This window comes from Polyergus mexicanus, unplaced genomic scaffold (genome assembly GCF_030449975.1).
Source record: "Polyergus mexicanus isolate NDT 795.1 unplaced genomic scaffold, iyPolMexi1.0 SCAF_321, whole genome shotgun sequence".
NCBI lineage: Eukaryota > Metazoa > Arthropoda > Insecta > Hymenoptera > Formicidae > Polyergus > Polyergus mexicanus.
Window position 1 is genome coordinate 1 of NW_027223641.1, and position 9,956 is coordinate 9,956.

Consider the following 9,956-nt stretch of genomic DNA (forward strand, 5'->3'; position numbering starts at 1 on the left):
AAGTAATTACGACAAGTATCATCCGAATAATTGTAACCGATCTGTAGAGAATGTTGATGTTAGTGATAATAAGGATGAATAAGTTTTGATACATTTGTTTGTAATTTTGTATTAAATTATAACTATGTTCAAATAGTGGCGTTTTATTTGCTTCATTTCATATCAAGTAGAATGCATAAAATAATAAGGTTGTAAATTTAACAAAAATTATGCCCAGTTTCGTGAATAAATTAAAAGAAAATTGCCTTCCGAAAGTGCAAATTAAAAAAAATTTAGTTAAATTAATTTTATTTTACATGAATAAATATTCGTTGTTAGATTGTATGAAAAAAGAATGAGAAAAAGAGTAGCAGGGACAAGAATTGAACCCGGGTGGGATGCGTGATAGCCATGCGCTTAATGCCCGAGCTACACCGCCTTTTCGCTAATTGATATAACGGAGCCAGATATAAGGAAAGCCATATTGTTTAAATCATTTTCTTGGAAATGGCTGAGCATTGCGCTTTATCCCTTTGCTCAAGTATTCTTCTAATAGAGTACTACACTACAAAAGCCTTTTTCAATTCGGTGATCCCAAAGTCGTGTCCTCCCCTGCTAGTCGCAGGAACGTGTGCATCATAAATATAATAGCACAATACTCTAGTAGTAAAGGTTCTCATTAAAATTTTCTATTGAATATTTTATTTTGAGTAGTATTACTAGGAGAGTTCTAACGCAGGTCCTCCGAGGGGTATGCGGGTCGAGGGGAAACCTTGCGTGCGAGGGGGCATGACGTCACGCGGGCGGAGGGGGATTTTGGTGCCGCGGGGGAATGACGTCACGCGGGTGAATGCCGATAAGGAACAATCATTCGTCCAAAGTCCTCCTTTTCCTTTACTTAATAAATATAGCATTTCTATTGATTTGTGATAAATGCTTGTATCTATATTTATCACATTTTTCTATGCTATTTGATAAATATTATTTGTCAGTATTAATGTTTGATTATTTAAAAAATATGACAGTATACATATATTATTATATTATATTTATATTATATTACAAACAAATAGTGTCTCGCAAGATTGCACGTGCGGCCGAATCGGCGCGGTGTATTACAAAGGCGGGTTATTATATTTATATTATATTATGAACAAATAGCGTCTCGCAAGATTGCATGTGCGACCGAATCGGCGCGGTGTCCTCTTCATTTCTTTTCTAGGAAGAGCCGTTTATCCGGGGGTCACAATATTTATAAATAATATTGTTACGTCCTGCCGATGGATGATAAAAACAAATCGTGCAATAAACAGACCGTAATTATATTTATCGGTAACCGTGAGAAAGATACAGGAAAATCGGTGATGAAACGACACCGGTCTCCTCGAGATAACAAAAAAGAAAAAAAAAGAAAAAAAAAGAGAGAGAGATAATAAAAGATTAGTGGAATTTTTTGGTGGAAAACTAAAAGATACCGACTATCTTATTTTCAAAAATATGATGTGGTGGGAGATTAATGCTCAGAAAATTTAGGAGAAGGGGCAACGATCAATGTTAAAAGAATTCTTAGAAACAACTTCCGAGGAAAGGAGTGGGGAGAATAAGAAATAAAAAACATTAAATACGTTTACACATTTTATTTATAAAAATATTTTTTTAACGTTGCAACCACCAGTTAAAGCGATGCGAAGAATTTATCAAACAGCTCGAGGAATCCAGTCGTATCAAGCGTCCGCGGCTCTCGATCGGAGTTCGGCAATCTTTGGTGGCCAGAATCACACGACTCGAGGGTGCGAGGACTCGATTAGAGAGACAATTTATATATAGTGGTGGTAATTACAGTGGTGATTGCAATACCGCGGAAAGACTCATTTGGCGGGAGATTGATACGGCGTTTGAGAGCCGTATATTGACTGGTGCGGTTATAAATTATAATCACATCGAGCCTCGTCAATTTCTCGAGGACGCCAAAGACATTGTGCTCGAACACGTGAAAAATGTGCTGAAAAAACACTTTAATGTGAAAGTGAACACTGTGTTCAATGGTGAATTCGTGTCGGGTGATAAACGGGCAAATAAAAGTGTAAATACGAGAAACTGTGAACTCTTTAGCACGTCCGATCTATACGAGTGGTACGAGCGACGCATCGTCGAGCCCACCCTTGCCTCGCTCGAAGAATTTCAAGAACGCGATAGCGGGTGGGCATTGTCGCGAATTCTTGATTTAATTATAAATATAAATAAATATAATCCAATGCGCGCGGGATGCCATATTAAATTACCGCGAGAAATAATAATGAAGAGAGCGGTAATAAACGTACAATCCAAAGACAATGCGTGTTTCGCGTGGGCGGTGGTCGCTGCTTTGTATCCAGCTGCACGAGACGTAGGTCGGGAGTCGTCGTATCCACATTATACGACAGTGCTAAATCTCCAGAACATTGAATTTCCGATGACATTGAGTCAAATTAAAAAATTTGAACTTTATAACGACATTTCGATAAATGTATACTGCATCGAGAAAGAGAAAGAGAATAACATTATCCCGATACGTCTGAGCGAGCAAAAGAAGGATAGACACGTCAACTTGTTGTATATACAAGATTCGCAAGACCTCGGACATTTCGCGTGGATCAAGAATTTATCCCGCCTCGTGAGCTCGCAACTGAGCAACCGTAATGGTCAAAAATATATCTGCGATCGGTACGTATATTTAATAAAAATGCGACATATATATATATATATACGATAGAAAAATTAATTATTTCTATTTTTTTACAGATGTTTACACTATTTTAGATCAGACGACAAATTGCAGTCGCACACTGTAGACTGCCGAGAGATGAACGAGTGCGCCATTCGAGTGGCCTTCACTTGGACACAGTACAATTGGACACGGTGCAAATGGACACGTTACAAATGGACACGAGATTGTGCACACGGTTCAATTGGACACAGTGCATTTGGACACAGTAATTTTGGATACAGTAGCTTTTGGACACATAAGAAAATACGCATCGTTTACTTGGACACCGCTCAATTGGACACTGTTCATTTGGACACCGTTCGTTTGGACACAGAAAGATGCGCACCGTTCATTTGGACACCGTTATTTGCCCACCGTTCGTTTGGACACCGTTCATTTGCCCACTGTTCGTTTGGACACCGTTCATTTGCCCACCGTTCGTTTGGACACCGTTCATTTGTACACAGAAACATGCGCACTGTTTGTTTGAATATGTAACAGATCGAGAGAAATAAAAATCATTTTGGGAAAATATAATCAGTATTCTTATAACACTTTATACTGGTAAATCTATGTAAAATATGAAATCGTGAAAAGGAGATACATTTGAAGGTTATAATATCTGTCAAAATAAAATATATTCATACTTATATATCTCTGATACTGATGTCATTAATTTTACATTGCTTTTAGCACTTTGTTTAGCCTTTCGCATATTTGGATGTCATGCATGGATACAGTGGGTTCCGCCCCCCCTGCGGGGGGGCTCCACTTCCGGAAGATATAACCTAACCCAAACCTATTTCTTATTTAAAACAAAAATTTGGTGTGGATTACGTCGTATAATTTAAATCAAATTTTGGTGTCCAAACGAACGGTGTCCAAACGAACGGTGGGCAAATGAACGGTGTCCAAACGAACGGTGGGCAAATGAACGGTGTCCAAACGAACAGTGGGCAAATGAACGGTGTCCAAACGAACGGTGGGCAAATGAACGGTGTCCAAACAAACGGTGGGCAAATAACGGTGTCCAAACGAACGGTGTCCAAATGAACGGTGCGCATCTTTCTGTGTCCAAACGAACGGTGTCCAAATGAACAGTGTCCAATTGAGCGGTGTCCAAATAAACGATGCGTATTTTCTTATGTGTCCAAAAGCTACTGTAACCAAAATTACTGTGTCCAAATGCACTGTGTCCAATTGAACCGTGTGCAAAATCTCGTGTCCATTTGTAACATGTCCATTTGCACCGTGTCCAATTATACTGTGTCCAAGTGCACCATTCCCGATCCGAGGACGTCTACGTACACGTTTCAACATCACCAAGTATTTAGCATAGGTTATTATGTACATTGTTCGTACGACGAATCATTATCCGCGTATCATTCTCGCCGTAGTACCGATTGCGTTTCGTGGTTCGTAGAAAAATTAAAAAATTTAGCGCAACGCGTAAAAACTATTTTAACCATGAATGTCCCCATGGTAAATTTAACGCGAGATGAGCGGGAAAAATTTCACAGCGTGACACACTGTCACATTTGCGAAAAACCGTTCGCGCAAGACGATACACGCGTACGCGATCATTGCCATCTTACCGGGCGGTATCGAGGTCCCGCGCATTCAAACTGCAATTTAAATTATAAAGACTCTTTTTGCATTCCCATAGTATTTCACAATTTATCCGGTTACGATTCACATTTTATCATCAAAGAAATAGCTATCGCGTTCGAAGGCTCGATCGACGTACTACCGATAACAAAAGAAAAGTATATTTCATTCACGAAACATGTTAAAGTTAAAGATACCGTTGAAAAATCAGATTGGCGAAGCGATATAAAGTTACGATTCATCGATTCATACAAATTTCTCAGTACTAGTCTCGAAAAATTGGCATCGTTTTTAAATAATGATAAACTTCAAATTTTAAAGTTTCGTCGTCGTTTCGTTGTCGTTCGTTGGCGTTTTGTTGGCGTTTCGTTAGCGTTCGTTGATGTTTCGTTGATGTTTGTTGACGTTTCGTCGTCGTTCGTTGGCGTTTCTAATCTAGCGATATTCGCATGCCGAAGCTCGTTTATCAGAGTCTGTAACGCACGCACGTCTTTCTCGAACGCAGCAAGCTTCTCGTCTGACTCTTTCAGTTGATTTCTCAACGTTTCAACGCAATGATCCACGTACAGTTTGTTGACGACGTCGATATCAGCCACAGGTTGCGTTACACGACGAATCTTGCGCGACCTCGCGTCAAAGTCCGTAACAGTGCGACACAGAGCGTTATCGCGCGCGAAACGTCAACGAAACGACGACGAAACGCCAACGAAACGCTAACAAACGACAACGAAACGTCAACGAACAACAATGGAAACGACGACGAAACGCCAACGAAACGCTAACAAACGACAACGAAACGTCAACGAACAAAAGCAGTGGTATCAACGCAGAGTACTGAACGACTACGAACGGCTGACGAAATGACAGCGGACGACAACGAACGGTTATTGGACGGTTATCTAAAGCAGTGGTATCAACGCAGAGTACTACGAACGAATCAGGAACGACTACCAGACGGGTCAGGAACGGCTACGAACGGCTATCGAACGGCAACGAATGGTAGCGGATGATAAAGAACGACTATTGAATGACAATAAACGGAAATAAACGACTATTAAATGGTTAAAAAAAAGGTTAAAGATATAAATCATAATGTAATTTCTTTGCACATATTATTACGCGCCGACTAGCCGTACCACTAAAAACATGACATCGTTAAAATCCAACGGACGTAAAAATATCGAGAAGCTACGACTCGTCGAGGAACTGCATGCTTCGGCGAGAAGAAATTTTCCCCGAAGACGCGTCATAGTGCGGGGTTACGATGACCTGTGGCAAGCTGACATCGTCGAGATGCGTCCGTACTCTCGTTTCAACAAAGGTTACCACTACATACTCACCGTCATCGATGTGCTGAGCAAGTACGCGTGGGCTGTACCGCTCAAGAGTAAAGGCGGAAGTGAGACGGCTGATGCTATCGCTGAGATAATTCGAGATAGTAAGAGATGCCCGAAAAACATGCAAACCGATATGGGAAAAGAATTTTACAACATCGACGTACAACGTCTCATAAGAAAACACGACATCAATCATTATTCCACGTATTCGGTGTTGAAGGCATCGGTTGTCGAACGATTTAATCGCACGTAAAGAATGACATGTGGAAAATGTTTACGCTGAACGGAACTTACAAGTGGGTTGACGCGTTGCCGCGACTCGTGTTGGATTACAACGCGCGCAAGCATCGCACTATCGGTATGAGACCTATCGATGTTACCCCCGCGATAGCCGATAAACTTTTAAATACAGTATACAGCAACGTAAAGATTGCGGCACCAGCAAGATTTAAAGTAGGTAACCCGGTACGCGTTAGCAAATATAAGACGATCTTCGAGAAGGGTTACACACCAAATTGGACCACCGAGGTGTTTAAGATTATTAAAGTGCAGCGTACTAATCCCGTAACCTATCTACTCGAGGACTATCGCGGAAAATCTATTGCTGGAGCATTCTACGAATACGAGTTGCATCGCGCGACTTATCCGGACGTGTATCTCGTGGAGAAAGTACTGCGCAGGAAAGGTGACGAGGTTTACGTGAAATGGCTGGGATTCGATGGATCGCACAACTCTTGGATACACAAGGACAATGTGATTTAATTCATACAAATTGTATTTTATTTTAAACATATAAAAATATGAAATACATATAAAGTATCTGAAATATGTAAAATATATACAGCATATAAAATATATGTAAGATATATTCAGCATGTAAAATATAAAATATAAAAGAAAGATAGAATTATATTTATTTTGTTTTCCCGACACACACACACACACACACACACGCACGCACGCACGCACGCACGCACGCACGCACGCACATATACATTATATTATAAGGGTATTCGGAAATGTCCCCACGGTAGCGTGTCGGTCGAATCAGGTACGATATATCGCTTGTCGTCGTACGGACTCAGAGCAATTTTTGTCTCGCTGATTGTATACACTTCGTGCAATTTGGATCTTATGCAAGACTGTCGTCGAGTCATCTCAATTTCATCGCGCAAACACCGCGTGTAATCGTCGAACGTTATCGTTCTCGCTACGACGTTACTCTTGACGCCTTTAACCTTTTTTGTATCTTTTTTATTATCTACTCGCAATGCATACATTTTTGCTCTAAGCCCGACAAATTCAGTCATGATCGCACCATTATTTTCGTCCTTCATCAAACCCGGCACTTTCTTGTTCTCGAGCGGTATACCGTACGCATTGTTAACTGGATAATCGCTCGTGTCGAATTTAGCAATATCGCGTTTCATGTTCTTGTACACATCCTCGCACTCGATGTGATAAATTAAACTATCTGTATCGGTGTACATTATTTTACATTTCTCTCGATATAACGGTACCATGTATTCGTGATGAAATTCATACAAACACGTTTTAGAAATGTCGAGGATGCACATGCCGACGTAGATCGGTTTATTGAATTTTATCTCGAATTTGCGCAATTCGACAGCGATCAAATTTTCCGAAAAGACGCTCCTGCTGTGAAAATTTGGTGTCGCGATCATCACCTCCGCGCCATATCGTCCGTCCCACTTTGTTAATAATTTTACATCGACGTGATTGCGCACGTTTTCCATAGTTTTACCGAATACCGCGTTGTTCATTAACTTGTACAGATTTTTCTCGAAATCGTTTGTCGCGCGCGTTCTAAACCGGGTGTTGAGTTCGATGTAATCGCGGAGCCATGCGGATTGAACGAATTGCAATACGCGATGTATCTTTGCGACGCGAAGGCCGTGACGCGTGCATTGTTGCAGGTTGCGATAGTGTATGACATAACGCTTCTTATCGTATAAGGTTGCGAGGAGTTTGTCTTGCCGTTTGCTGGGCGGCTTATCGCGCGTCGGACAGAACGGTAGGTCAGCGTGCGCATCGTAAAGATGTTGCGGATACTCTAGATCTAGATCAACCTCGAGAATATAACCTGTGGGCGAATCCGAAGCGATTGCGCTAACGTCAAAGTCAGAGATATCGTCGACCCATCGAAATTCGGCATAGGGCAGCGGTTGACACATCGCCCAACCGTATAAGTTGTTTACATCGAAATACATCATGTACGATGACGGTTTCGATGGATCGTAAGACGGCGTGTACTTGTTATTGGCTCGCGCGTATCTGCCGGAACATTGACTCAGGCCACCGCGTATTCCCCGTTCGACAAACATAACCATATCGATATCAGTAAGTAATTCGAACGTAATATTCGTATGTTTTAACATGGCGTCCCACGTGTATCCGGGAAGAGTATAATAATACGCGGGGTCGAGCCTATAACTCTCGATACATTTGTCGCGGAAATTTTCAAAAATATCTGCTAATAACAAGACATCCGTTTTTAAATACAGATCGCTGTATTCGCCCAAGGTTCGTAGGGAGAACCGCCTCCAGACGTTTTCGGCGTGCGCGTAATCGCTCTCGGATACGGTGTCACCGGTCAAAGAACTGTAAAATGATTGGCGCGGTGGTAAATATGTATCGTGCAACCTATCGACACAGTCAATGTATTCGTATGGGAAAATACCTTTTCGCGTCAATAAATTGAACTCTTCAATTGATAAATTTTGAAATTCCGATTTAAAAATTTGAAGTTTATCATTATTTAAAAACGATGCCAATTTTTCGAGACTAGTACTGAGAAATTTGTATGAATCGATGAATCGTAACTTTATATCGCTTCGCCAATCTGATTTTTCAACGGTATCTTTAACTTTAACATGTTTCGTGAATGAAATATACTTTTCTTTTGTTATCGGTAGTACGTCGATCGAGCCTTCGAACGCGATAGCTATTTCTTTGATGATAAAATGTGAATCGTAACCGGATAAATTGTGAAATACTATGGGAATGCAAAAAGAGTCTTTATAATTTAAATTGCAGTTTGAATGCGCGGGACCTCGATACCGCCCGGTAAGATGGCAATGATCGCGTACGCGTGTATCGTCTTGCGCGAACGGTTTTTCGCAAATGTGACAGTGTGTCACGCTGTGAAATTTTTCCCGCTCATCTCGCGTTAAATTTACCATGGGGACATTCATGGTTAAAATAGTTTTTACGCGTTGCGCTAAATTTTTTAATTTTTCTACGAACCACGAAACGCAATCGGTACTACGGCGAGAATGATACGCGGATAATGATTCGTCGTACGAACAATGTACATAATAACCTATGCTAAATACTTGGTGATGTTGAAACGTGTACGTAGACGTCCTCGGATCGGGAATGGTGCACTTGGACACAGTATAATTGGACACGGTGCAAATGGACATGTTACAAATGGACACGAGATTTTGCACACGGTTCAATTGGACACAGTGCATTTGGACACAGTAATTTTGGTTACAGTAGCTTTTGGACACATAAGAAAATACGCATCGTTTATTTGGACACCGCTCAATTGGACACTGTTCATTTGGACACCGTTCGTTTGGACACAGAAAGATGCGCACCGTTCATTTGGACACCGTTCGTTTGGACACCGTTATTTGCCCACCGTTTGTTTGGACACCGTTCATTTGCCCACCGTTCGTTTGGACACCGTTCATTTGCCCACTGTTCGTTTGGACACCGTTCGTTTGGACACCAAAATTTGATTTAAATTATACGACGTAATCCACACCAAATTTTTGTTTTAAATAAGAAATAGGTTTGGGTTAGGTTATATCTTCCGGAAGTGGAGCCCCCCCGCAGGGGGGGCGGAACCCACTGTATCCATGCATGACATCCAAATATGCGAAAGGCTAAACAAAGTGCTAAAAGCAATGTAAAATTAATGACATCAGTATCAGAGATATATAAGTATGAATATATTTTATTTTGACAGATATTATAACCTTCAAATGTATCTCCTTTTCACGATTTCATATTTTACATAGATTTACCAGTATAAAGTGTTATAAGAATACTGATTATATTTTCCCAAAATGATTTTTATTTCTCTCGATCTGTTACATATTCAAACAAACAGTGCGCATGTTTCTGTGTACAAATGAACGGTGTCCAAACGAACGGTGGGCAAATGAACGGTGTCCAAACGAACGGTGTCCAAATGAACAGTGTCCAATTGAGCGGTGTCCAAGTAAACGATGCGTATTTTCTTATGTGTCCAA

The 9,956-nt window shown here is 40.8% G+C and overlaps 1 protein-coding gene across 1 annotated transcript; it reads right to left on the minus strand.

Annotated features, from left to right (window-relative positions):
• Positions 1-6,671: 6,671 nt before the first annotated feature.
• On the minus strand, positions 6,672-8,408 carry LOC138944624 (uncharacterized). Its single transcript, XM_070315442.1, has one exon. The coding sequence runs from the start codon at positions 8,067-8,069 to the stop codon at positions 6,672-6,674; it is 1,398 nt and encodes a 465-aa protein (XP_070171543.1). The 5' UTR covers positions 8,070-8,408.
• Between the last annotated feature and the right edge of the window lie 1,548 nt (positions 8,409-9,956).